The sequence below is a fragment of the Oryza brachyantha genome, chromosome 5 (assembly GCF_000231095.2).
Source record: "Oryza brachyantha chromosome 5, ObraRS2, whole genome shotgun sequence".
In the NCBI taxonomy this organism is placed as follows: domain Eukaryota; kingdom Viridiplantae; phylum Streptophyta; class Magnoliopsida; order Poales; family Poaceae; genus Oryza; species Oryza brachyantha.
This window is the reverse complement of record NC_023167.2, coordinates 14,825,678-14,852,391: the sequence shown is the minus strand read 5'-3', so window position 1 is coordinate 14,852,391 and position 26,714 is coordinate 14,825,678. Positions and strand designations below refer to the sequence as shown.

Below are 26,714 nucleotides of genomic sequence, written 5' to 3'. Positions count from 1 at the left end.
ACCCGTCGTCCATCGATGGCTTTATGGCTCGGGTAGCCCAGGCCGGCCAGCCGGGTGGAATTCCTGCCGGGGCGGGTGACGTGGCAGGGCGACAAGAAGCAGACGCAACAAGTGCCAGAAGGGCCAGGACAGCCTTGCCGCGCGAAGACGACGCAAGCAGATAGAAAAGGCGATAGAATCTAACGGGGCAGCGCTGACGCCGGCCTGACGGCCGCGACGTCCCCTACACCCCCCCACCCCAGCCAGCTCACTGCCACCCCACCCCCTCCTCTCCCCTCACCACCCCGGTCAGTTCACCGCCTTCTTGCTTGAGTCGCAAAATCTTCCCTCCCAGCAAAGATGGGGATGAACTGAGCCCATCATCAGCAGCAGCAATCTGGATGTGATTTCATTTGGAACAGAGATGGTGGTGGAATGGATTTTGGATCTTTACAAGGATGGTACATTGCTACCATTATTTCCCTTTTTGTGCAACATGAAGCAGCTGGTAAGAACAAAAAGAAAGAGAAAGAACAAAAAAATGCTGCTTTGCAGCTCAATCTGAATTCACCTCTTCTCACTTCTCCCCCTCCCCAGTGTACAAGTTATAACCAAAAAAAAGAAAAAAAAAAAGAAAGGAAAAGCAAAAATTGAGCTCAACAAGGATGGTAATGGACAAGCAAACGAACCGGATCTCATACCAGAGGTAGCAGTAGTGGTAGTAGATACAACAACGCTATACACCGCCGGCCAATTGTCGGTTTCGTCTTCCCCGCCGCCGCCGCCGCCGCCGCTGCCGTCGTGTGGTTCGCGTCGCCGGCGGTGTCGCGCAGCGCGGGCGGGGACGATAGCTTTGTCGGCGCGCTCTCCGGCGATTCCGCGGGCAGCGGGGCCGGTGGGGGCGACGTGGCGGCGGCGACGATGGCGGAGTCGCTCCGGCTGAACATTTCTTTGGGGAGGAGCACCTTGGAGACCGCGAACACGGCGACGGGGTTCTGGTCGAACACCGTGCGGGTGATGGTCGCCTGCACCACGCCGGTGTCGATGGCGACGGAGCCGTTGGCGCGGGTGATGTTGAGGGTGAAGCGGCCGGCCTGGCTGAACTCGGTGGCGAGCGTCGGCTGGACGGGGTTCACGATGGACTCGAGGGATCCGAGGGGGTAGTAGGAGTGGAGGACGTGGAAGCGGAGCACGACGGCCTTGCGTTCGGCGGGGAGGGACTGGAGGCGGTCGCCGGCGGGGAGGCCGGCGAAGGCGTCGTCGGTGGGGGCGAACACGGTGATGCCGGCGCCGCGCTCGTCGGCCTCGAACTCGTCGGCAACGCCGGAGGCCTCCAGCATGGAGGCGGCCACGTTGAAGGCGCGCGCGTCGGCGAGGACCTTGGTTATGTTGACTGCGGCGGGGGGCCGCGACTCCGACGCCGCGAGGTCGAAGCCGGACGGCACGATGAGGCCGTCCACGGCGAGCACGCTCAGGTTGTACGGCACGGCGGTGACGGCGCCGAGCACGGTGGCGTTCGACCCCGGGAACGGCGCCGGCGAGCGGACGATTGCCAGAGACGACCCCGCCGCGGTGACGTTGATGGCCCCAAGGTCGGCGGGAGCGCGGCCGGTGGTCTGGAACAGCGTGGTGACCAGCTTCCCGGAGGCCGGCAGGCGGCGGAGGTCGGCGGGGGCCAGGTACTCGAGCAGCACGTGGTAGCGCAGCACGTCGGCCAGGTCAGCCCCGGACGCCGCGGCGTACGCCGACGGCGACTGCGGGAGGTTGCCGTTCGGCACGGCCAGCAGCGTCAGCGACGACCGCCCGGCGAGCTCCCCGGCCACCGGGCTGGACGCGAGCAGCCGCGCGAAGCCGGCGAGGTCCGGGAACGCCGCGAGCACCGCCGCCACGTCCACGCCCGCGGCAGGCAGCGGCTGGAGCGCCGCGGCCAGCAGCGCGGCCACCGCCGCCGCGAGGACGACGACGCGGGAGGAGGCGGCGGCGGGAGGAGGGATCTGCCGTCCCCGCATCTCGCCGCCACAGGGATGGGGGAGCTCAGCTCACTCTACTTGCCGACTCGGGAAGAGTGTGGTCGTGTGGAGCAGTGAGGTGTTGGTGGTGGCGAGTCCGTGCTAGGACGATGGGGGGAGGTGACCCGAGCCTCAGTGGAAGGAATACTTTATTTTTTGGCTGCATTTTTTCACCAACAAAAAAACGACATTTTCAATTTTTAACCTGATAAATTATTATCTATATGTAATGGTATAAATAATAAAATTAATTACTACAGGTAAAATCTACTCTAAAATTATAAAATTATAAGATGATAAAATTCTGGGTATAAACTTTTTTAAAAAATGATATACAGTTTAGCATAAAAAATAGTTAAAAAAACACAGCCTTGTTTCTTCTCGAATCGATTTCAGTGCAAAGTTTTCGTGCCGCGCGTTGTGATTTGTGCTTTGAGGAAATTAATGGCGTCGGGGCGTGGGTGGGTGGCTTGGCCTGTAGTAGTAGCAGCGACGAGCCAGCCAGCCTCGACGCAGTTTTCGCAAAAGAAAAAAAAGGAATTGGTAATGATAGGTGGGTCCAGGGCTTGGCGGGGCCCACTGACAGGTAGGCAGGTTAGTTGGGTCGTTTACTCTGCTTCTGTAATCTGTATGAAAATGGGTAGGCTCACTGTTTGATTTTGCTAAATCAGGACATCGCCTGATCGGAGCAGCTGAAATGCTCAATTCGCCGGATGACGTAGAGAGAAAAAGAGGGACTAGAAAGGTGCTTTAGTGGGTCTGATTGGTGTGATTACATAACGTGGGACTGAGCTAAGTAGCAGGCAAAATGATGCAAAAAGTGCAGCTTTATGGTAAATTGATTTTGTTCTCTTTGAAGAATGCGTTGAGGAAAGTAAGCAAACCAGGGAGCTAGAGCATCCCCAATAGCTCATCTATCTCATTCTTTATTCTAAAAATAGAGGATGAAGACTACAAATTGAGTTTTAACAGAATGACTATCCTATTATCTATTTTTAGATGTCATCCATATTAGGAGAGAGAATCTTCATATTTGGATGATCTCTCTCCATCCTCCAAAGAGATATAGAGGATATCATATATGGATGATCTAGTGGAGCACATAGAGATATGAAGGATAAAACTAGTTTAGATAATCATCCAAATGAAATATGGATGATCAAATTTAGATGAGTTGTTAGAATGCTCTTATAAGCATCGCTAATCAGATTATGCCGCGCATTCTACAGGGAAGCATCAAGAACGACAAGGCAGAAACAACCGTCTCCTATTTGCTGTTTCATAAATAGCTAAATTTACGCACCATATCTACTATGTAATGCCAATCCCAATAGCGAGGGGGAAATGGATACCATAACACCTTCATTAAAATTACCAGGGCCTGCGGATAAGTACTTGCATGAGATCTAAGCTAAATTCGTTAGAAAGTTTGGCTAATGATTTTTGTTCTTTTTAATGCAGGCTTCAGTTGTTTGTCTGCCAATAGAGATATTTCTTTGGGGTGACGAACATGGGGCACGTGAAAGGCAAGAGGAAAAGAAAACCGTTTTTTCTTACCATTCGGATAGGCCTGAGCACAGCGACGCCATGTTGGGAAGTACTCCATGAACTATACGCCTCCCCCCAAAATAGGATGCTGATAAGAAAGGACGATGAAAAGGGTCACTCTAAAATCTGCCATTTTTGAGAAAAAAAAGAGAGAGAGCTAAAACCAGACAAGTGGAGCTCACTGGCAGGCAGACGGGCGTTCATCTCGTTAAGCCTTGTCGTTTAATATGAACGAGTATCCGTCAGCCCCAGATTCCCATTGGCCACCAACGGTCTTGCATGTGAGGGCACCTTCAGACTTCAGTGACCAAAGCCTGCTGCTGGCACTGCCAAAGTTAAATGTTCGGTCCTACATCAAACAAGCAGAATGAAAGTATTCAGCATGTACAAACAAGGAATGGCTTACCTTATCAAAAGATGAACAGATAATAACCACTTGATCAACTGGGGTAATCTTTCAGAACTTCTCATCACCAAGCAACTTGACAAGTTAAAGTGAGAGAGTACTTTTGGGTCAGCATTAGAGAGAATCAAGTAGAGCTAGTGTTTCAGTTGAAAATAGTGAAGTGTCAGACAAAGCTGCAACAGGGGGAGAAGACCAGCTATAGAACACGGGGAATTGGGGAAATGATGGTAACTGCCATTCTTAGAGCAAGATGGAAAAAAAAAATCAAAACTCAAATTCAGAAATACTTGTCCATTCAAAATTTGTCTAGTATCATACATCATAATGTTAACTAGCCACATGTACAAGGTTTGGTACTACATCAAGCAGTTTGATGTTTCACTGACTATGACTACAGCCTAGAGGTGTCAGATATGTTTGTTGAATGTTAAAATGAGCAGATGTATTGTTAGCTCCAGGATGGACTATGGTTCCAGGACTACGGTTCAATGAGAGAGAGAGACTGTCATCGGGGAAGAATGGGCTAATGTACAATGATGTGGAAGATAATGCTAACTGAAGTAATGAGGCCAGTTGTACCATGAAGCCAGAAAGAATAAAGTTAGTCCACAGAAATGGCACTTGAGATGCTATCTAGTTCGATTGGGTCTAGAATGTTCTGTTCTGTTCAAGCGACACATGCAGTTGGGACAGGGAAAGGTGTATATGGATTCATTAGGCCTTTTCATTTCAACCCCCTTAGCATCACTATGAGTTCTCATATTAAGCAAGTGCCGTTTCAATGATTTCCATCTGCAGAAGAAATAGGAGAAAACTGACAATTAACATGAAGTTTATGTCAGCACGTCATACGATCTGAAAAGGAGTACATTAAAATAAATGCACAGTGCAACATCATACCCTATACGTGGATTGTCAAATAATATGGCTAGTCTTCTTTTGTCTGGTTTAATTGTCCTTGAATGCCCACCATACAAGTATCTCCTATGACCCATAAGGAAATGAGGGAAATTTCCACCTTGTGTGGTCACAAAGGCATCGCTATGGACACAAACACTGTAGTCAATAGCAGCCATCCTTGAGGAGAAATTCTGGCAGCCACAAATCCTTTAGAGCAACGAACAGAACAAAATCTAGAACCATACAAAGAGAAGTTGCACCCAATACTACAATACCTTAAATGGAGCGAGTTCCTCAGCAGATGCTAAAGTTTCTTTTGTCTGTAGGAGAGGAAACATTTCAAGAAGAGGAACCATGTTCTTCTCAGCTCTGTAAATTTTTCCAGAAGCCAAAAAAATTGCAGTATTGTTGCCAAAACCCATTCCACGAAGCATTAATCCAACCTAAAAGTTGTAGCATAAACATGTAAATGTTCCTGAGAAATCTGGCGGTGTTCCTAAATTAAATCAATGTTACGGGTGAAAAGAAAATGAGAAAGCATTTGGCAGCAGAACGAGATTGAGAAAAAAAAGTTTTAAAGCTCCATTAGGGGCAGTATCTCTGCTATTAGGCATGGTAGTACCTCCAAAGGAGTGAGTGGACATTTTCCATTCATTCTTATCACTCCTGGCTTTATCACACGTCCACGCTTCGTAAACTTTCCTCTCCAACCTATTTCTCTGGCTGCATTCATTTCCTTCCTCTCCTCATCACCACCATCATAGATACAACATGAGAAGGCAACCATATCCTGCAAGGAAACAATTAGTGGATACCTCCATTTTTTGCAACACTAAAGATAAGTTAAATCTTCTAGAAAAGAATCCAACCTCCTCAAAACGAAGATGAACTGCAACATATTTTCCATTACTCGCCATGCTTTTTTCTTTCATTCGAGTGACTAAGGTCTCAGATAGAGTCGCAATTGGTTTGGAAAATTTTAAAGCCTCAAAATTAGCCAAGCATCTCAACCGTTGGACAGCTGGGGGGGCATCAAATGACAGCCGGTTTGCAAAGGGTGAAATCCTGATGAGCCTATGCTTTACATAGTAAAAAAAGAAATCACTTATTAAACAAAAACTATCAGGAAATTCCACAGAGTGGAACACTGTTGTCTTGACTATGTATCTATGTAACAGGGAAATGATCCTTTGCTATTAACTCTTCAAATTTCGATCCATCTTAATGTAAAGAGAAGCATCAAAGATGTAACCAATTCAACATTCTTTAGAATGGCCATTCAAACTCCTATGGCTGATATCCATATTTTGGAATCCCATTAGGATACATTTAATGAGATTGAAGAGATGATACACACTATAGATTAGTGAAAACTGCTATTATTAAGATGCCCTACATTATAGGTCAATACGTCAAATATAACATCAACTTTGTTTGGTGATTCCTTTTTATCACTGTTGCTCTAAGTTTTTATACTATTTTTTTATATTAATCATACAGTCAGGTTATGTTAACTACATCCAAAATTATAAACACTTGCATAAGTGCAGTAGTTGCATCATATGGAAGGGATGCAAAACGGAATGTACATGTTACGACAATAAACAAGTGAGTCCAAAAGGAGGATATAGGGAAACTCAGGTGCATATATAACTTAAAGTCATTAGATAAATAACTGGATTGATTTCTATCTGACCTTTCCTCAATCAACCTTGGAAGAACAGCATCTTTGTAGTATTGAATATGGGACCAAGCCTTTATCTTGAAATTGAATACATTGCTTAGATTGTGACCAAATCGCTCCATTATAAAATCAGGCACCTTGTCAACTACTCGTACATCATTTTGAAGATGTTTTACAAAGTAATCCTCGTCATAAATATCACTGAATTTGCTGTACCCGAAAAGATATATCAGTAGTTGTATTTTTTTTGTTAACAATAGCATCGGTTTTCAATAACCATAGATGACTTTCTTCAGTCATATAGATTAAATTTACTAGGAGTATAGAACAGTCCAATTCATTTCTAGAAAAAGAACTTGATTATTAAAGAGCTTGATGAGAATGCAACAGGTGGCCCAAAGTTACATCCATTCAACAAACACATTTGCAAGTGTGTCTACTAATCTCATAGTTTTTAGAAATTTATCAGTACTACTGAGCATCATTCAGCCAGAATAACTCCGAGTTACTTGATATGACAGACAAATAAGAAACAACCATTACAAAACTTGGCCTTTTTATGTGATACTTGTGCAGTCATGTACAAGTCATTCCGCATCCACAGATTTATATATGAGTTCTTAAGAATATGCACCTACAGAATGGGAGAGTATATCTTGTCGTTTACAGAATTAGTGCAGATGAGAATGTAAGACAAGTTGACAATCATGCAAGCACACATCCATATTCTGTTCACCCTCCTCCATCCATTGTTATGCAAGCAATCATTATTTATTCTCTGCTGTTAGAAGGTGATTTGTGTATTTCATTTGATTGATGAGAGATTTCCAATTCTGGCATGCTAGGTTTACTAGACATGAGACTCTCAGGTGATGCTAACTTCTTGGTCTAATAAGATAATACCTGGGATCCCTCCATATACTATGGAAATGGAAGTTTGGGATAACAAGAGTGGCGTTCAAGAAACCAGCGATAGCAACTGCATTGCATATCTGAAAGGCGGAACTCAAGTGGGTAACTCATGATAGACAAACAAAAGGCATGGCAAGAATGGATGTAAACTGTAGGAAGGAATGAATAGCTGAGAAAAAGAAATCACCGATGTCCTTTGTTGATTCAAACCGCCATTTGCCTCAATATATATGTAGCCATTTGATTCAGGCAAACCTAATAAAAAGGTAATACAAGAGAAAGGAGATATAGTCATACGCTGAACATGTTCAGATGTACCTAATTTTTATTAAACTAATTCTTTCTAAGGTGCCCAATTACCCAATTATGTAATATCAAAAGTAGTGTTTATGGAAAAACAAGAAGTAAACACACTAAATTACATAAAAAAACATTTCCAAAGGAAAATAAGCAATTTTAGAAAACAGGAGCATGGGCAAACTTTAACATCTACTGTTTCTTGCTTTGTAAAGAAAAGGGAAGGTTAAGTCCAGTGAATGACGTACTATTGGTAGCATTGTTTATGCAAGGTTGCCAGAAACCATCTTTGTACCTCCATAGGGTTGCAAGCTAGAAAAATATCAGTACGAGTGAAAGAAGCAATGATGGAAATTGTGCACAAGTAAATAACAAGTGACCATTGATACAGTTAAGCTGAAATAGAAAAGGAAAACATCTACAAGCACATGGAAAAGAATGTTACAACCAAAGAATGAAAACACATGTTCTTGTACACCACTCTAACTAACATGCTTCTTTTTTTTTCTACTGAAGATCCTTTGCAGAAGTATTGCACCAGAGTACACGTCCACTTAGTTCAGTTTGATTCATCACTCTGTCACTTTGTGCTAGCTGATGAAGAATAATCTACCGACTAAACAGTTTACAACTACTGGAAGCGAAGCAGAAAAATAAACTATTCTCAGTCAAGCAAATCATGGCCTTGCAAGGGCGGAGAATTTTGTACTACAAAGCTTAAGTCCTATTCAGATGTAATATAACATTAGTTATCCCTGCCACCTCGCAACGACATAAATTTGCGAACGAGCAAATCTAATCTGATCTTAGTGATAGCAAAAACTAGTCAAATGCAAGTTATACTATCTCCGATTGATTATCTAGCACATGACCGAACACTGCCCACACCAAACCCAGACTTCATCACAGAGCAGACACAACTAATCATCAAAATGTTCAGACCTGTGTGCCACATTGCGACTGAAATAAACACATTGAGCAGTAAACTTGAAAGAAGGAACCACTGACCGCGTCGGTGGAGTTGTCGGCGTCCATGTCGGCGCGGAGGCGCGCGTACAGCTGCGGGCTGCGGTACACCGACCCGGGCGCCGGGCGCGCGATGATCCGCGGCACGACGTCGAGCGGGATGGACCCCATGTAAAGCAGCATGGCCGCCACGTACAGCAGCGGCGCGAAGAGGAACACCGCCTGCCTCCGGTGCAGCGCCGCGAGCACCGCCCTCGCCGCCCTCCTCGCGGCGCAGCCGCACCCGACCCCCGTCCACGCCGCCGCCGCCGCGGCGGCGGAGGAAGAGCCGCCCCTCGCCGAGGAAACCCCCTTCCCCGGCGTCCTCCTACCGCTGCCGCCCCCGCCCCTCTGCAGGGACGCCGCCGGCGGCGCCGGCGGCGGGGACGGCGCGCCCGCGGCCCCGCCGAAGCTGCCGAGGCGGCTGTACGTCTGGACCTGCATCGGGGGGGCCTCCCCACCCCCGAAGCTCCCGCAGCGAACCGGCCGGCGGGGCGCCGCGTCCGCGATCGCTCGCTCCCGCGGCGCGCAACGGAGGCGTGGCCAGCGAGAGAGATGGGGAGGAGGGAGGTGGCGGTGCGAGCCGAGCCCGAGCGAGCGGGGGAGGAGGAGGCGCGAGGGCCGACGAGCCTGCGCGGTACGGCCGTACGGGGGCCGTACGGGCCCGACTCGAGCTCGCGGTGGGCTTTGAAAGATCTTAAATTTTTCAAAGAGTATGTTTTTTTTTTAGAAAGGTAATTTGATTGTACTCGTATTTGAATATACGATATTGTTAGACTTTGGCCTTGTTTAACAAGTTCCCAAATTTTTTTCCAAAAACATCGCATCGAAATTTTAGACACCTAAATAAAACATTAAATATAGATAAATCAAAAAATTAATTGCACAGTTATGGAAGAAATCTTCAGACGAATCTTTTGAGTCTAATTAGTCCATTATTAGCCATAAGTGCTACAGTAACCAACATGTGCTAATGACGGATAAATTAGGCTTAAAAGATTCGTCTCGCGGTTTCTAGGTTAGCCATGAAATTCGTTTTTTCATTCGTGTCCAAAAACTCCTTCCGACATTCGGTCAAACATTTGACGTGACACTGTTCCAGAAACTTTCTCAATCTAAACACCACCTTCATTCCATCAGATTTTTGTTTAAATGCATAGAATCATATGATAGATTTTTATACAAGCAGCAGGGTCGCATTCTTTTATTTAGAAAATCAGATGTTTTTCACGTGCGCGTTTTTAAAACTGTTAAACAGTATTTTTGCGAAAATGTTCAATAGGAAGTTGATTTCAAAAATCATATCAATTCAATTTTTAAGTTTTTTATAAATATTAATTAATTATATATTAATTTGTTACTAGGTTTTCTGCGCATGTTACCTAACTCACCATTAAACACCTTGAAAATAAATAGTTTTATAAGATATTACTGTTATATTCATTATATTTTAATAGAAATATAGTGGTTAAAGTTGTACCACAAAGATCAAATAAACTCAACCGTATATATATTTAAATACAGAAATAGGGGTTTTGTTTGGTTGGAAGACTCAACTTGTCGTACCAAAAGATTAGTTTCTTAGGTACTAACCTCACGTTTTTCTATATATACTCACACATTTTAATCTCATCTTTTATACTAACAAACATTAGTTGAGTTGTGGTCTTCATTTTCTTAGCTACTACTGTATATATATATTTTGTAAAGTGTGGTTTGGCAAAGTTTGACGCTTCTATTCATAGTGTTTTATTTTCGACGAAAAAAATGGGCGCATTCAACGGCGGGAAATGGACTTGCCGATGATCTGTATGTCCGTATCCGGCGCAACTCACCAAAACACAGAAGTCGGGAGGGGACCAAGTGATATACGACGAAAATGGAAGTGGGTGACAAATAATACATTTGTAAATTAAAAATAACATGTAAATACAAATTTTATCTAAATATTATTAGTGACTTAAAAAGTTTAAGCAATTTTACTATACTTGAGTACAAGAAGTATTAAATTTTACCTAGAAAAAAGTGATACCTCATGTTACCTACTTAAGGATGAAATGAAAAACTCTAAAAGTTAAAAGTTAAGTCTAAACAATCAACTGTAGTAAAAATTTTAAAATCAAGTTTAGAAAATTTAAAATTTATCATATAAGCATAGACAATGACAAGAAAATTTAAAATTTATCATATAAGCATAGACAATGACAAGAAAATTTAAAATTTATCATATGTTAAAAAAGATGAGGCGGAAGAGAAATAACCTCGCAAGTCAAGCACAGTACGTGTTTCATGTGACATTATTATCTGCGTCGGTAGATTGGGATAGCGACGGCCTGATGGCGACACTGTCAGTGGATTGGGGTTGGAACCATGGCAATGACACAAGTACGTTTTGTTTTCGTGTGATAAATGCTTGATCTATGTGTTGCCCTCGCTGGCAGGCATATCAACAGGAAAAAAAAAGATATAACACCTCCATTGCAATTTTTTTATATTATTTAGTATAGACCAAGAATATATCAAAAATACCATTTTAGTTGCTTCAGTGACCAACTTTTGAATTTATTGGTTCTAGAAGTTAATCATTGAAGTGACAACTGATATAAGTGTAAAAATAATTAGAATAATTGAAATAATAAGAATTAGTGTATAAATGTTTATATTATGGTACAAAATTTGAATCTTACGTGGTCTTCATTCCACTTTCTAAGAAAAAACGAAACAACTTATTTATAAATAAAAAATATTTTTTGAATAATTTTTATATACATGCTCTTAGAGATATAAAAGCAAATACCGAAAAATAAAATAGGATGAAAAAAATCTCATAATCTACTCTAAATCCAAGTTTAACATTTCTAAATTTTGGGTTCCAAATATAAGAATTGAAAAATTAAGGCTGCTAAAAATAATTATAATTTAGAATGGATGGAGCATATGTGTAGTAGGTGTTTTTTTTCTAATCCATTCATGCATTCGATCTCAACATATCTGCAGAATTCATCTATATATAAAAAAAACGTCGATGCATATGCAACGAAAGGCCAACAAATTTATGCAAAAAGGAAGAACTGTGTCCTGTCCAATGTTCAGTCACTTTGGCAGTACAAGTTCTGGAGTCTGCTATTGCGAAGGTTTAGTACAAACGAATACTTTTAAGGTGATGTTTGGTTATTTAGTTCTAAAACTAAAAATTAGTCTATAGACTAAAATCTTTAGTCCCCACTAGTTGGTTAGAGGGACTAAAAATACTAAAAGTGCATCTTATAGAAATTTCGGTTATGGGACAAATGTGAAAGAAAGTTTTAGTTTCAATAAATAATTCTGAAAGGAATTAATAGACTAATACAATTTATCTCTTTTTAGTTTCTTCTATTTAGGTTTGTAAGGACTAAACGAGACTAACGCAGACTAATGGATTAGTCACATGTCCAAGCCGGTAGCAAATAACTGAAGAAAAGGACAATGTCTTTTTCATGCCTCAAAGCTGTCTCCGTGCAATCAACGATTCACGGTAAGAACTGGTTCCATATAAATGATGCCAAAGCCTTAGAAGTTGTTATATCATCTCATATACTGTGCAAGATCTTTTGAGATGGTTGAGACAGGAATGCAGGTGCCTCCAGTGGCTTTTAATCACAGCATGTGCAAAATCTACCAAGAGGCATCATAAGATGTTATCCGTGCCTCCGTCCGCTATAACACAAAGAAATAAACATTTCACATAATAAGTTGCCCGTCTAGCTCAGTCGGTAGAGCGCAAGGCTCTTAACCTTGTGGTCGTGGGTTCGAGCCCCACGGTGGGCGAGTTTTATTTTTTCATATCCGTGTTTTATTATGTTCAGAACTATGACAAGTTTAGTAAAAACACTACAAAATACGCAGCTTGGTGTCCCAGGTTTAAAACACTACAAAATACCCGGTATTGGTGCCCCAAGTTCACGAAATATAAAAACAGCTCATGGCTTCAGTGCTCCAGGGACCAGGAAACATTCGATCAACTTCATTTCCTGCTGCTCGTTTAACGCTGGAAATGCACAGTTCGGCACAATGAACTAATCAAATAGAAATGCGTAATCTCGGATAAAATCCTCAACAAATAGCAAGACTAGTGCCTAAATTCACGAAATCGTGAAAGCAGCTCACGGATTTAATTTACTGCTCGTGGTAGCAAGAAATATTCCATCAAATTTCATTTCCTATTGCTCACGAAAGCAGCTCAAACTAAAAGGCGACACGGAGGAAATCTGCAACAGAGAGGAGCAACCATTGCTCCATATTAAATTACATCAGTGGCAGCTCGAACTAAAGAGGGATTTATCGGAGAAAACTACAGTTACAAATACACCCAAGGAATCATGGATGATACACACACTACAAACTGCTTAAAGTCGGCAATACAGGAGGGAGCTAGCTTGATTCAGCGGTAGTCCTGGCAGGTAATCACAACCCACAACAATCCGGCTGTTAATATGAGCCAGCATCTCCAAAGTGGTAGAGTTCAGTGCCATTTCCATTCTGGTGATCATTTGAAGATTCCAGTGGCTGTTTTGCATAAAATGTCTTGTATCTATTTGATGCGATACAAAAAAAATGTTGAAGAGTTTTAGTTTAGTACATAAAATAAGGGACATGATAATGCACCTACAGAAAGCAAGAGCAAAATGTAACCTGCTTTGATGACAGACCAATGTTTCCCAAATCTGAAAGCTGTCAAATCAAAATGTGTTAGAAGACCAATGATCTCACTATCAGGATTGTCTGTTAATAGTCTACAAGTCTTACAGATTTAAATGGTCTGGGTGAATCTTCTCGAAGCTCAAGAATGTAATCTGCTCTCCTTTCACCAATTCCCTAACAAACGAAAGAAAAATATACTGTCAGAAAGAGCAGGCCGCTATATTTGACCTCCAGATTATGATGAGAAGCGAGGAATATACTTTCAACTTCTGTAGTTCTTCCCTGCATCCACATAAACAGAATGAATAATCATAAAGGGCGGAACATATCGAATATGAGATATAATTCATCTAAGTAAAGAAAGTAAGTGAATAGAGAACTTGTAGCACATACTTGTTTGCAACATTTAAGAAGTCAAGGTATTGCTGAATAAGAGATTCCTGTGTATGACGGTTATTTGAAGATCAATTAGACTATAGATGTAATACTCGTATATAGAACGGGGAGGGTAAGCATACAGACCTTCAGGCTAGAGCCTAGTGCATTAAATTTATCAAGGGGTGTAGCACCTGCGACCTTTCCTATTATGCTACAAGATCCAATTGGAGTTTTCGGATCCAACAAAGAAACACAGTTGCTATCATCAGCTGTCTGTTGGTTTTGAGGTGCCATGTTTGAAGAAATCGGCGAAAGTGCCTTCCTAAGAGAGGATCCAGTTCTGTCATCTTTGCTTGGAGTTAATGAAGGGAGCACCACTGCACAGCACAGTGTACACATTAGACTGCATATGAAAACTTAGCTGGAGATTCAAAGTTGGCTGTATGTAAATTGCAAGTAGCTTGCGTATGATTACTGACTAGATATTTCTTTCTGTATATCTTGTTTTCAGTTTCTGGATTATTAACCTTAGTACATACTGAAACCTCTAAACAATACAGATACGCAACTTTTCTGCGTGTCTGTGTCTCCCAATAAACACACCTTTCTTTGTTGCATTGACTTCATCTTGTGTGCCCACTCTCTGCAAGTTTTCAGCTGGAATACGTCGTGCTGAGTCAAAAAGCACCCTGTACAACAGTGAACAGACGATAAGAAGCCTCTTTATTTTTCCATTGGATTCATGCAAATTGACGATAATAGGGTGGACACTAACTTCTTGATTTTACCACCATCTTGATCCATTGCTTTACCTCTACCAGAAACCCTGACAGATGCTGATTGCTTCCTATGGCTCATGGATAAAGGAGTCTTACTTGCATTTGGGGAGAGAATTCCATCCATTCTTTGTATGCTCTTTGTTTTCCCCTTGGATTCCAACCATGCTCGCAGTTTCGCTTCCATGTCAACCTTATCTTTAGGAGTCTCTTGCTTGCTTGCTGAACTCATGTGGTTCACAACATGGCGTGAACGAGCAGCCAAGCTTACCGTGTGGACTGCCTCCTGGTATTCCACGGGATTCTGAAACCAAAAAAAAAAAAATCAGTATATACCCTACAGATCAGAGTCAATAGTAAGTTCAAGAAAAGCTCACAAGGCAGGCTATCATGACAGCACGGCTATTGCCTCCCAGAGAATCTTGTAGTATGCGAGTCAATTTACTCTCTCTGTAGGGTATACGTGGCTCTTTCTTGTTGAGAGCTGAGATGACATTAGACAATGCAAACAGCGACTGGTTGATCTTGGCGCTTTCTTGAAGCCGGACCCCCTCATTGCAAGTTCTCCGGTTGTCCTCATTACCTAGCAATGTAAAACCAGCACAGCATATTTTTAAACAGGAAGGGTGAATCATCAGTATATACAGCTTCTTCCTGCTTTCCAGGAGTCCTACCAGCCAAGTCGATGAGGTTAAGCTTCCCTTTGACAACATCCGTACTAACCCTGATCGATAGCACAGCGTGACTCCTACTCGAAACATCGTTCAGGCCTGTGTGGGCAACTTTTCTCCTCTGCACTCCTATAGAGTAGATCTCGTGGAATTCCTCCAGAGATCGCACAGGCACCTTGTACCATGAAATTGAGAAAGTAAGCGCACACTGCACAATGCTACAATCTATGCTGCATTTCAGCAAAAAAACCAATTAAGCATCATCAAGCCCCAGCACATTACCCAGGCCAAACCCTTTAGCTGTAAGTTGCCATCTTTGTCGTCCAGCGCCATGATCTCTCTTGCCTTGGGCTCTAGCAAGTCATAGCACCGCTCCATATACACCTCATAGTATGAGATCTCCACAGAGCACCATGTGCCAGTGCAGAGAGCAAGGACGGTCGAAACCGCCAAGGGTATGAGCCCAGGCAAATCATCCGTGCCCTGCGCAGCAAAGGGTTCCGCCACTATGAACAACTCCGCAGTAGCGGCATTTCGCCGAACACATCGTCGTCGAGAAGAAGAATGGGCACCTGCATCGTGTAGGTCTTGCCGCTGCCGGTCGCCCCATAGGCGAAGACCGTCGCGTTGGTCCCCTCGAAGATACCCGGGATCACAGCGCTGACTTCCTGATCAAAAATCTCGCAGACACGGCTCTCCTGGCCGAAGAAGGCGTCCAGCTTGTAGCACTCGTTCCGGCTGCGGAAGCAGTTTTACCAAGGCAAGGATCATGAGAGAGAAAAAAATGAGCAAGAGAACGCCTCGCAGAATGTCTGAACAAGCACTACCGATTTTCTTAAATCGCTCGAAGAGCGAGCTCAGAAATGGGGGAATTCGACGTTGCTGCCGCAGCTACCACGTGGGCAGCTCCGTGGACGCCAATCCGTACAGAGAAGCGCGGTGGAGGGGTTTTGTCGAGCCGAACCCTACCTGGTGTGCTGGTCCTTGAGGTGGACGGTGGCCTCGCCGCCGGGGTGGCCGCCGAGGAGACGGACGCACGGCGCCACCGCGGAGCCGGCCTCGGACGGGAGGAACGGGCGCACCCGCAGCACGACGCGCACCGGCTGCTGCGAGGGCGAGGCGGCGGCGGTCGCCATCGGAGGAGAGAGAGAGAGAGAGAGAGAGAGAGAGAGAGAGAGAGAGGAGGAGGAGGAGGAGGACCGGTAAAAGAGGGGGAGGGGGTAGGAAGGGGGGCGTTCGGCCGGAGCTTGGACTGCGGGATTTTGGGAGAGCGACGAGGCGGCGGCGGAGGTGGAGGTGGTGGAGTAGGGGAGGGAGGGACGGCGACCGTTAGTTAGGAAGGAAGGGAGGGAGGAGAGGAGGCGGTTCGAATTTTGAACAAGGGAGGCGGCGCGGTGGACCGTGGACCACGGGGGGTGGAGCCCGGTGGAGGTCCCCTGTCCGCTGCCGCCGTGGTCTGGGCTTTCCGGCCTCATCCAAACACCGGAAGTCCGGAGCACGGATGGATGGATACTGGTCAGGATGGATTCCCTGGTTAAACTGGGCCATCATGGCGACCAGCCCAGCAGCCCAGCTAGGGGTGGTAATGGGTTCGGTTCTTTATTTTTGACTATAAAATTTTAAATATTATGGGTTTAAGAAGAGTTGCGTTGAAATCTTTACAGAGTTTCGAGGTAAATATATTCTCCACCGCCTTTTTTATTTGATATGGTTAACTTTTGATTTTTCCATTCGTTTTATTATTAATTATTTTTGTTGATTTGATTTGGTACTAAATAAACTTTAAACATGATTTGTAATTTTGTATTGATTTGTAAAAGAATTGAGTAATATAAAAAGTTAAATATAGATTAAAAAGTCAACGACGTTAAATAAAATAAACCGAAAGGAGTATAAATGCTGAGTTGGATTGGGAAATAACCTATATGTTAGCCCGATCCCATCCATAGTGTTACACCCGTGTCTGCCTGTAAGAGCACACATAATTCATGAGATGGATAAGTTATTTGTGCCACATTTCAAAAGGAGTACTATTTCTCCGAAACATTTAGGCATCACTATTGATAGTTTTTTCTAAGCTATTTGTTAGACATATAATATTTAATTTATCTATATAACTAATTTTCCTCTATCGAAAATTTTCTAGTACACTTTACATAACTATAAATCCGTTGACTAAACTATCAACTTGCTACAGCATTAATGGCCTATTTTCGGAGTGCTACAACAGATAAATCTTCTTACAAAACTGCAACTCCATTACAACCCTCACATTACTTGCACACTAAGCCCAAACATTACAAAGTTGGTTCTAGGTGGGAAGGAGGAGGCTTTCGAGCAGAAAGAAGCTCTCGGTGGAAAAGGCATGTCCATTGGCAGAATCACGATCAAATAATACACAAATTTGATAAAAAATACACCTGATAGCACATACAGATCGGTCAACAAAGAACCATAATTCCAATGTAATCTTACCTAAATTTCAAGTTATTCGCTCTATTTGTCACCATCCTTTATCCTTTCTAAGCCCTAAAAAACCTAACCAAACGAGGAAGAATTAGAGTATACAATTACCTTACAAGATGGCAAAGCATCGCCCGAATCCATTGTGTCGTGTCACCCTAGCTATGGCTTAGTTCATCGACGTGCTTCTGCTCTATCGCCACTGCCTTCTACCTTGGGGTGGAGTAGAGAAGAGCGGAGCAAGGAATAGTTGTCTTGTAACTCTTGTTCGACCCTTCGACCTTTGAACGCTGATTGATTTAGCCAGGTGAGTTGATTGCACAATCTTCAGTGTAGCTGGACTGTGGTTTCCTACCCACACACGCTGACCTGGCAGCCAACGTGGCATACCTTGGGACTATTATAGTAAATACAAACATTGAGCCTCACTATTTCTTCAATTGCCTACAATATACGGGTCCAATATATTAGTAAGGTGAGATCTTTAACGGAGTTGTAGCTCAAAAAAATTTCATATGGTTATAACATCTCATAGCAAATAACATTTGCTACACACAAAACTCTACCGAAACACATCCTTCTACGCTACTCCCTTGTTCCAAAATATAAATAATTTTAGCATTTAAATTTTGTTATAAAATATAGCTATTATTTTACATACTTCCTCATTTAACTAATCATAATCATTTCTCATTTATTTTCTTCATCCACTTTGTCATGCCAAGCAATTACCATCATTCCTTATTTATTTTTATGTCTCTTTTTAATTTCAAAAAAATAGAGATGCTTAAATTTTGAGAAGGAAGAGAAAAAAAAATCCCATCCTACTGCTGGATGGAGGTGACTGACTATCTGTCGTTAGTTGTTGGTGAGTCTCTTGAAAATCCAACTAAATTCTTTTAAACGGAAAAGGTTAAAGCAAAGGCTTGAGTCAAAAGGTGTTCCATAAAGCCTGAACGAGAGTAATAATTGACCCCAGTACAGTATCCAATTATCCATCACTCTCATCCCTCTCAATCATGGATCCTTCCCTCCCCTCTTGCTAAGAGCAGGTAACCATAAGCCCAGATATAAACATAGGAGTATTTTAAAAGATAAGAGATGAGAGAAGAGTAGTTGGTTACTAATTAATTAATAGCTAGCTACAGTATAGGCTCCAAGACACAGTGTGTGTATGATATGTGTGACTATGTATTAATGTTTTGTAGGTAATTAACTATTGTATAAATTGACTATTATATTAACTATAGATGAATTGGAGCTAGCAGTTACCTATACTATTAAACTTGCTCTAAAAGGCTTGTAGCCGCGAGCTCACCCTCTTTTACCATTTTTTAACTAATAAGTAAAACTAATTTAAGACCGATTATTTTTCTAATTCAATAAAATTTACTTCATCCGTTTCATATTATAAGATTTTTTGATTGATTAGATTTATTCATATGTTATATATATATATGTTTAGATTTATTAGCATACATATAAATTTAGACAATGCCACGAAATCTTATAATATGAAACAGAGTTACGGAGGAGGAATATCTATTTTTACTACCAGACCGAACACTGGTAGTATAATATTGTTAAAATTCTTCTACCAATAATAATATTAATAGTAGAGTAACACTATATACTTTTTAATGTTGAGCCCCGCTACGGTGCCTTGTATACAAACGGGTCTGAGCCATTGAGCCATTGATATATTGTTATCGAATGACTCAGATTTATTTTTACTACCACCTCACTTAACGTAGTAGAAAACATGGATGGGCATGATTGTCCAAAGAAAAATAGGCTTATAACGTAAATCGTATATTTGCACACGTGTAAAGGATACGCCATAGACGATCTGCTAGGTAGCGATACGTTCTAATGAATGAATAAAGCATGTTACGAAGAATTAATAAAATTATAAATATCAATATTAACCCTAATCATTGAGTTAGTAAAGTATTAAAATGCCTCTATAGACAGATGGTTCAGATTAATTATATTGGTAGTATAATACTATCAGTAAATACTCTATCTGATGTTTGATTTTTTTTTACAATGTTTAATTATTTGTCTTATTCAAAAAAATTATAGAAATATCATTTATTTTGCTTGTGACTTACTTTATGATCAAAAGAATTTTAAGCACAACTTATCATTTTTTTTATTTGTACTAACTTTTTAAATAAAATGAATGTTTGACTCTAAACAAGTTAAATATCTTACGTTATGAAATGGAGGCAGTAGTAAATATCACCGTAATGTTTCTCTGTAATGTCCTGCCGCAGGAGCTCGTTTGCTCGATCTAGGGCAGGCAGCAACGCAGGGGCGAGAGCCCTCGAGGCAGGAAAGGCTTTGCAATTTGCCGCCGCAGAGACAGGGCACGCACGTCTGTGTTCTCCCATGCACCGCCACACTCATGAGCGCGCGCATAAATACGTCCCCATCCGCTTCCTCCACCTTCCCCCGTCGGCTCGGGCGGTTGGGCCCCGGCGGCATAATTGCGGCAAGGTTCAGAGGCGATGGCTGGCTGGCAGATAGGCAAGCGGGCAGGTGTCCCCTCCGTCAACAAATTTGGCTGTATTTTATTTCTCAAACGGATTATTCTCAGCTCTTTCTCTGGATTATCTTTATGTTTAAATTATTAAACAGTATTTTTAAAAGCTTTTATATACAAATTCATTGTCTCATATTTTAAATTAGATTTTTAAACCTAAAATAATTAATACCAACGTTTATATCATTAGCTAGGTATAAAAATAGATAGTATTTCTATCTTTTATCGACGAAATGACACAGTGGACATGCTGGATCGTGGCAGGCCAGCGTACCGACCTTGGGTGATTCGACATTTTACGGAGGTCTGTCTGATCAGCGTAACCCTCCAGATAAATTATTCGCTGCTTCTGATTATGCACGAGACGATGTACCTGGTGCTGTACGCACTGCTAATAGATTTGCAGAAGTCACGACATAACAGTGGCACTAAACACACATACTGAAGAGATTTCTAAGGTCTTTCGAGTACAGAACTACAGGATACAGATCTACTCCTTGCGAGGAATGCAGGTCACAGCAAAGGGTGCACTGTCCTTGTGAGGAAGAGGAACCGTGCTGTTTGTGAGATGAGATGGCTTTTGTTCTTAATGATTCAGGCCATAGTGGGAGTGGCCCATGCTGCTCAACCACTTGTATCATGACACTGAATCGAGTGTCCCAGCCCAACAAACTTTTAACTCTTCTCAATCATCATCACCAACACCCCATCTGTCCTTGTGGGTATGGCTTTGCTGTATTTTTCCTAGTGATTGTAAATGCACAATCTGGAGCCTGCACTGATGATCCTGGTCAAAACTATCCATTTGCATTTGGCATCGCAATATAAAATGGACCTGGCAGACAGGTAAAAGAAGAGCATCCGTTCTCCTTTTCTTTCGGCTCCATGATGGCTACGTCCCACATAAACAGATGTTTAGCACCCACTTTCTCTCAGATTCTGAACTTTAGCGTTCACTTTCCTCTCTGGATTGCTCCCATCTCTAGTGACAGCATCTCAGACACCAGGCAGTTTGCAAATTGCAATTCAGAGGTTTTTCTTGTATTTCTGCCAAGTAATGAGTATACATGTAGTAAGAACTAAGGATGAGTAGAGAGCGGGAAACCTGTACAATACCATAACAAAGGGTACTAGCAACAAGTTCTGTACAATGCGACAAGAATGTCATAGTACAGATGGTTTTCACTGAAGGATTATTGTTTCATGGATAAACAGTATGCCAAGGTGTAAGATCCTTGGGGAAGAGAAAATGACTTTGAAACAAAAACCTATTCTTTAACTCGTCGAAAGATTTTGCTCAGTAGATCTATACAGCTCCCAGCAGAGGAGTGGAACACCGAGACAGGAATGAACCAATTGAACCCAAAAGAATTAGACTCCGCTGCAGATTGCAAGCCAGGAGTACCTGCACTGATGAAACTATCCGTGGTAGCCTCGTCGACCGGAGATGGAGGTGGAGTCGGATCAGTGAGCCACGGCGACCCGGGACTGCAAGGTGATGCTCTTCTGGCTGGGCATGGCGAGCATGGCGGTGTGATCCAAGAAATCCTTGAGCTCCACCACGGACTGCAGAATCCTCCTGAGGTCGTCAGCGCACATGAAGCCGGCGGCGCCCAGCCGGCGAACGGCGTAGACGTAGATGGTGAGGCAGCCCTTCCTGAACTTGAACCGGGCCATCTCGCTGCCGGTGAGGCCGCGGATGAGCTTCTTGTTGACGTCGCCGAGCGGGATCATGGCCGGCCAGAGCTGGTCGACGGCGGCCTTCATGCCCTCGGACTCGAACACGAAGAGCACCACCTTGGACTTCTTGGTGCCCAGGCCGAGTGTGAGCGTGTGCCACGCCTGGTGCGCCAGGATGGTGAAGCTGGTGGGCATGTACGCGGTGGTCGACGGGAACGGCAGGCTCTGGCACTCGCTCAGGTACGCCGGCGGGATGTCCAGCAGCCGGAGCATCTCCAGCGGCGACGCCCGCCGCACCGTGAACGACTTCACGATGAACTGCCCGCCGAACCGGACGCCCTTCACCTCGCCGCTCGGCTTGAAGTGCGCCTCCCCCGTGCCCGACTTCTCCTTCTCTTTGTCCTTCTCCTTGTGCTTCTTCTTCTTCTCCTTCTCCTTCTTCCTCTCCTCTGCCATGGCTTGCCGCTGCAGCTGCCTGCTTTCTGCCGCTGCTGGAGTGAACTACTGAGCCGAGCTGCGCTGTGCGGCGCCCAGGGAAAAGTCTGTACTCCGTAATGACGAGCCCCACCACCACCACCTCCTCCCCAATTCCTCTCGCTGAGCTTGCTGTTGCAGTGTTGCGGGTACCATACATACCACAAAGATGCAGTCAGAGTGAAGGGCACTTGGGCATTAAGGAAGAGCTTAGCTTTAGCATTTATGTAATCTGCTCGGCTGATCAGACAACTGGGAGGCAATTGTTGGCAATGCCCTATAAAAACTATAGCTAATTACTCTTACTTGCTTGTTTTTTTTTAGTTGTATACATGGATGCACGCGTGCGCGCCTACTTTGGTCCTTGCGTGTAGTTTTCTTCTCGTTCCTTTTCCGTGCAGCCTGCCCTACACAGCAGCCCAGCTAAGATGATGCTTCCTTGTGCCCGCTTAAAAGGTGGCACATGATTATAGGCTCTGGTAAAGAACACTGAATAGTTTGTAATTCTGTTGGTACTGCGCATTTCTGAATCTGAATCTAATTCAGATCATTCATATACTGCAGTCCAGATTGAGGTTGATCTATAGCAGATACGGAGAGGGATAGATATGAGAGCTGTGCAAAACAGAGTTATGAGCATACCTGTTAGCAGTTGATTCTGAAAGAAAGCAGCACAGTCCTCAGTCCTGTGATTCCCCTTTGTGAAGCAGCAGCGGCAGCAGCAATATTGAGCAGGTCAGGTGAACCGTAACCTTGAAGCTTCGTTTGCGTTGCAAAGTCACAGCAGCTACGAAAGCGAATCCCCTGAAGCCAGGTCTGTGACCTGTCGGAGACTGATCAAGTGAGGGTCTTGACAAATAGAGAGCGGTCGGCCGCAGATGCCTCTTCCTACACTTCGAAGTTAAAAGTATGGTATGCTTAGAGGAGAATGCATTGCAGAAGTATTTACAACAACGACAGCACAACAGCTAATAGCTAGCTTGGCGCAACTACAGCTTACTGAAAATTAATAGTGTACTGGGAAATAAAAACATCAAACATATTCTTTTTGTTTGTATTCATGTCTCTTCTTAATATATATACCAAGACTCCTTTCGGTTTTTTTCACCGGCTTTTGCCGGACTCAGTAACCTTTGCACTGAGATTGTAAAAAAACTTTGTAGTTTCTCCTTTTATCTTAATATATTTGGTAGGCTGTCTTAGCCTACCCGGCAAAAAACCGTTCATTTCCCAGAATTTGTACTTATTATAGCCAACTCCAATTTGAGGGTCATTTCTTTGGATGCTATCCCCTTCTGTCTCTGTGGGTTTGGATCACAGTGGGGTGCTAAAGCAAAACAACCTAACTTCCATCTGGTGGTTCAGATTAAGCTAAAAACAGCTAAAATTGTAGAGGTACAAAGTGAATTTTCCAGTGCAACAACCATTTGTAACACATAGATGCCCTAGTCTATATCAATCCCCAGTTATGTGTAGCTTAGTGACACCAATACACCTGAAAGCTCATGATTTGAAAGGCCAACAACTATGCTCAGATCAACTGTGGTCTGTGGGTATCATAGAGGATGTCACAATCAGAGCTACCAAGTCTATATAATGGAAGAAACTTGTCGGAATTAGACCTGAGAAAAACTACACCTGCAGGATTACAGAAATGATGTAAGCTCCCTAGGGAGAGACAACATAAAGGGAAAAGAAAAAAAAAACGGCAGTGTGTATGCACATAAATTTTAGATGCAAAAAAAAAAAACCTTGGAGGATTTCAATCCTATAGTAAAACTGCCTAAGAAGGATCCCCCCCCCCTCTTTGATTTGTACAACATAGGAAACAGCAGGGTGGAGGGGGGGTCCTTTTGATCTGTAGGAAAACATAGTAAACTTGGAGGATTTCAACCCTATAGGAAAATTTTCTAAGAAAGCCTTTGAAACAATTGATTAAATCATGTCATTTCCTTTGAAATTCCTATCAAATGGACAATCCTATAGATATTTTGGAGGAAAATAAGCATGAGGTTCTATCTCATGTTTTCTTCTTCCTATGACTAAATTCCAGAGATTTCTAGTGTGTCAACCAAACGACAGTTTTGAAACTTCCTCATATTTTCAATTCATGTAGGAATTCAATGGCCATGGCATTCTATTCCTATGTTTCTCCCATTCGTACACTTTTACAATCCTGCATACATGGGCCTTAACAACTAATTCTGTCCCGTGTAAACAACATATGTGCGCCACACTCCGAATAGGTAGAAGAATTTATGATATTTGAAGGCATCTGGCTAAGCACATTATATAACTACATAAAGTATACTCCCTATGTCCCAGAAAAAAAAACGAATTTATGGGTTTGAGTTTGGACATAATGTATGTCCAGTTTCAAACCCAGAAGTTGACTTTCAATGGGCCTATGGCACAGAGGGAGTACAACTAAAGCAAAAAAGGAAGTGCAAGAGGAAATCAATCAACACAAATCTAGTACTGAATATATTCTTGTAGGAAGATATAGAAGAATAAAAACAACAAGATGACCTATTTTTAGAAAGATAGATTTCATTATTTTTTCCCCAAGTTCCAAGCCATTGGTGGATAACCATGTCCAATGTTTCACATGAGGTTCTATGCTTATTATTTGTGCAGCCGAATTTCAATTTCAGTCCTCAACCTTTCATGAGGAAATTTGGACAAAACACAACGGACACCTGCTGAGATTGCTTGCAGAAACGATAAAGTACAAGGTTAAAAGGAGAAACCAATTTCAGTTTAAGAAGGTTAGGAGTTGTCTCTTTCTACACAAAAGCAAGTTGTTGGCTGGATTCAGGGGGGGGGGGGGCATGCTGGTCCATGTTAACATATAAGCACAAATCAAACCCAAAAGGCATCCAACCAAACGGATGACAATTTGCCATTTTGGAGTAAGATCCCTAAAGAAACTATTGGCATGCACTGCTTGCACATAAAAACGTACAAGAGCAGACAGAAACTAACGATTGAAAGCAAGCAGGCCTAAGTCAACCCACGAACATGAGCAAGATTAGCCACAAGCAAGTAAGGTATAACAATTCTCGAGTCTCGACTGTCAAATATTAGATTTACAGGTGAAAGGTGCAGTTGTAACTTGTAACTTGTATGTATGCAAACCTCCAATTTGCAGATCAAAGGGAGCAACCCAGAAAGAGACCTCTGGGGGGGAATTCCCTCGAACACACGGGCTGCACCACGAAACGAGACCCGGTTGTCCATACACGCATCGTATGCGTGCTTCCCCTCCTTCAGAGCAGAACCCTCCAACTCCAAGTTGCTCCGGGGAGAAGGACGCCAGCCTGGTCGGCTGGCCCCCGTGATCGGAGCGGTGGCGCCATTTATTGCCACCGAGCTCCCGTCAAACCGAAGTGGAGGCGAGGCGCGAGCGAGCGCGACAGAGTGGCCGCGGCACCCGTCCGGGCGGGCACACGGGCGGAGGCGACAAGCGAGGAGGAGAGATGGCCTCCACGACGCGCTCCAGTATACGTGGTCCCCCCGGGTAAAGAGACCATATCACCGCGGACCCGGCCGCCCGGCTTCCCCGGTCTCGCGATCGCGACAAGGCCGGCCGGCCCGACGGCGCGGCGTGTTCGCCGCGCCACGCGTAGGCACTAGGCAGGCGCACACCGCCGCTGACATGCCCGTTGCCGGAATGCCAGGAAGAGCGGCACGTACGGCCGCAGCGGGCCGAAAAGTCTGCGGCCCGTGAATCAGGACGTGGGCCCGTTACGGGCCCAGTAAGCATTCGGCTTCGTCACGCCAAGGCCTTTTTGCTGTTTTACAGCTAGGGAAACGAGATTCGTTTTTAGCGGGTGCTGATTTTTCGCAGTAAAACATGCAACGGTGAACACACATTCACGCTGAATCCGTTGTAACATGTGGAGTACTATACAACACGTTTATTCAGTCACTCCAAGTCTCCAGGTCTAACGTAATCTGGCGATTGATATGTAGCCTCGTCTTTTTATTTTTGCCTTAGATTTATCGGTCAAAATTTTAAAAAATTAGCATTAAATTTAGAGCTAATTTTAAAGTTTTTATTTTAGTTTATTTTTACATTTATTTTTAAATTATTAATAACACATATATAAAATTTTTATTCATGTTTTTTTTTAAATGTTTTATTTGCTTTTATCAAAAAGACGAAAATATGACCCCCTGGACTTAATAAGAAGAAACAATTTAGGGTCTCTTTGGAGAAGTTTTTCTTAGCTGTATTTTTTTTTCAAAACTGCTTCTACCAGAAGCTACCCCAAACGGTTCACAGCTTCTGAGAATCTGTA

At 43.4% G+C, this 26,714-nt stretch overlaps 4 protein-coding genes and 1 non-coding gene across 11 annotated transcripts; 1 reads left to right on the top strand and 4 right to left on the bottom strand.

Moving 5' to 3' along the window:
• Positions 1-362: 362 nt before the first annotated feature.
• LOC121054449 (fasciclin-like arabinogalactan protein 4) lies at positions 363-4,291 on the bottom strand. Its single transcript, XM_040524185.1, has 4 exons — positions 3,943-4,291; positions 3,719-3,862; positions 3,546-3,624; positions 363-2,148 (listed from the first exon to the last, which is right to left on the bottom strand). The coding sequence occupies exon 4, from the start codon at positions 1,986-1,988 to the stop codon at positions 675-677; it is 1,314 nt and encodes a 437-aa protein (XP_040380119.1). The 5' UTR covers positions 1,989-2,148; positions 3,546-3,624; positions 3,719-3,862; positions 3,943-4,291; the 3' UTR covers positions 363-674.
• Positions 4,292-4,394: 103 nt separating this feature from the next.
• Positions 4,395-9,184, bottom strand: LOC102712448 (protein ESMERALDA 1-like). The gene is made up of 10 exons (XM_015837134.2): positions 8,744-9,184; positions 7,984-8,047; positions 7,626-7,693; positions 7,430-7,518; positions 6,539-6,736; positions 5,712-5,916; positions 5,465-5,632; positions 5,118-5,285; positions 4,843-5,033; positions 4,395-4,734 (listed from the first exon to the last, which is right to left on the bottom strand). The coding sequence occupies exons 1-10, from the start codon at positions 9,182-9,184 to the stop codon at positions 4,572-4,574; spliced, it is 1,755 nt and encodes a 584-aa protein (XP_015692620.2). The 3' UTR covers positions 4,395-4,571.
• A 3,290-nt stretch (positions 9,185-12,474) lies between these two features.
• TRNAK-CUU lies at positions 12,475-12,547 on the top strand. Its single transcript has one exon. It is a non-coding gene; the product is annotated as a tRNA-Lys (tRNA).
• Positions 12,548-12,860: 313 nt separating this feature from the next.
• On the bottom strand, positions 12,861-16,408 carry LOC102712172 (kinesin-like protein KIN-10C). The gene is made up of 13 exons (XM_040524031.1): positions 16,215-16,408; positions 15,818-15,983; positions 15,528-15,728; positions 15,249-15,420; positions 14,952-15,157; positions 14,574-14,878; positions 14,402-14,487; positions 13,943-14,175; positions 13,814-13,860; positions 13,681-13,702; positions 13,526-13,594; positions 13,412-13,450; positions 12,861-13,310 (listed from the first exon to the last, which is right to left on the bottom strand). Exons 1-13 carry the CDS (start codon positions 16,379-16,381, stop codon positions 13,266-13,268), a joined length of 1,758 nt encoding a protein of 585 aa, XP_040379965.1. The 5' UTR covers positions 16,382-16,408; the 3' UTR covers positions 12,861-13,265.
• A 4,107-nt stretch (positions 16,409-20,515) lies between these two features.
• Positions 20,516-25,921, bottom strand: LOC102712810. Of its 7 annotated transcripts, none has more exons than XR_005811845.1 (4): positions 25,549-25,921; positions 23,053-23,303; positions 21,662-22,886; positions 20,516-21,303 (listed from the first exon to the last, which is right to left on the bottom strand). XR_005811845.1 is itself a non-coding variant. In XM_040524033.1 (4 exons), the coding sequence occupies exon 4, from the start codon at positions 22,390-22,392 to the stop codon at positions 21,721-21,723; it is 672 nt and encodes a 223-aa protein (XP_040379967.1). In that variant the 5' UTR covers positions 22,393-22,542; positions 22,717-22,886; positions 23,053-23,303; positions 25,549-25,920; the 3' UTR covers positions 20,527-21,720. The 7 variants fall into 7 exon arrangements, 6 of the variants coding, with proteins under 6 accessions (XP_040379967.1, XP_040379968.1, XP_040379966.1 ...); XM_040524033.1 differs by having other exon boundaries at positions 20,527-22,542; positions 22,717-22,886; positions 25,549-25,920; XM_040524034.1 differs by having other exon boundaries at positions 20,527-22,899; positions 25,549-25,920.
• Between the last annotated feature and the right edge of the window lie 793 nt (positions 25,922-26,714).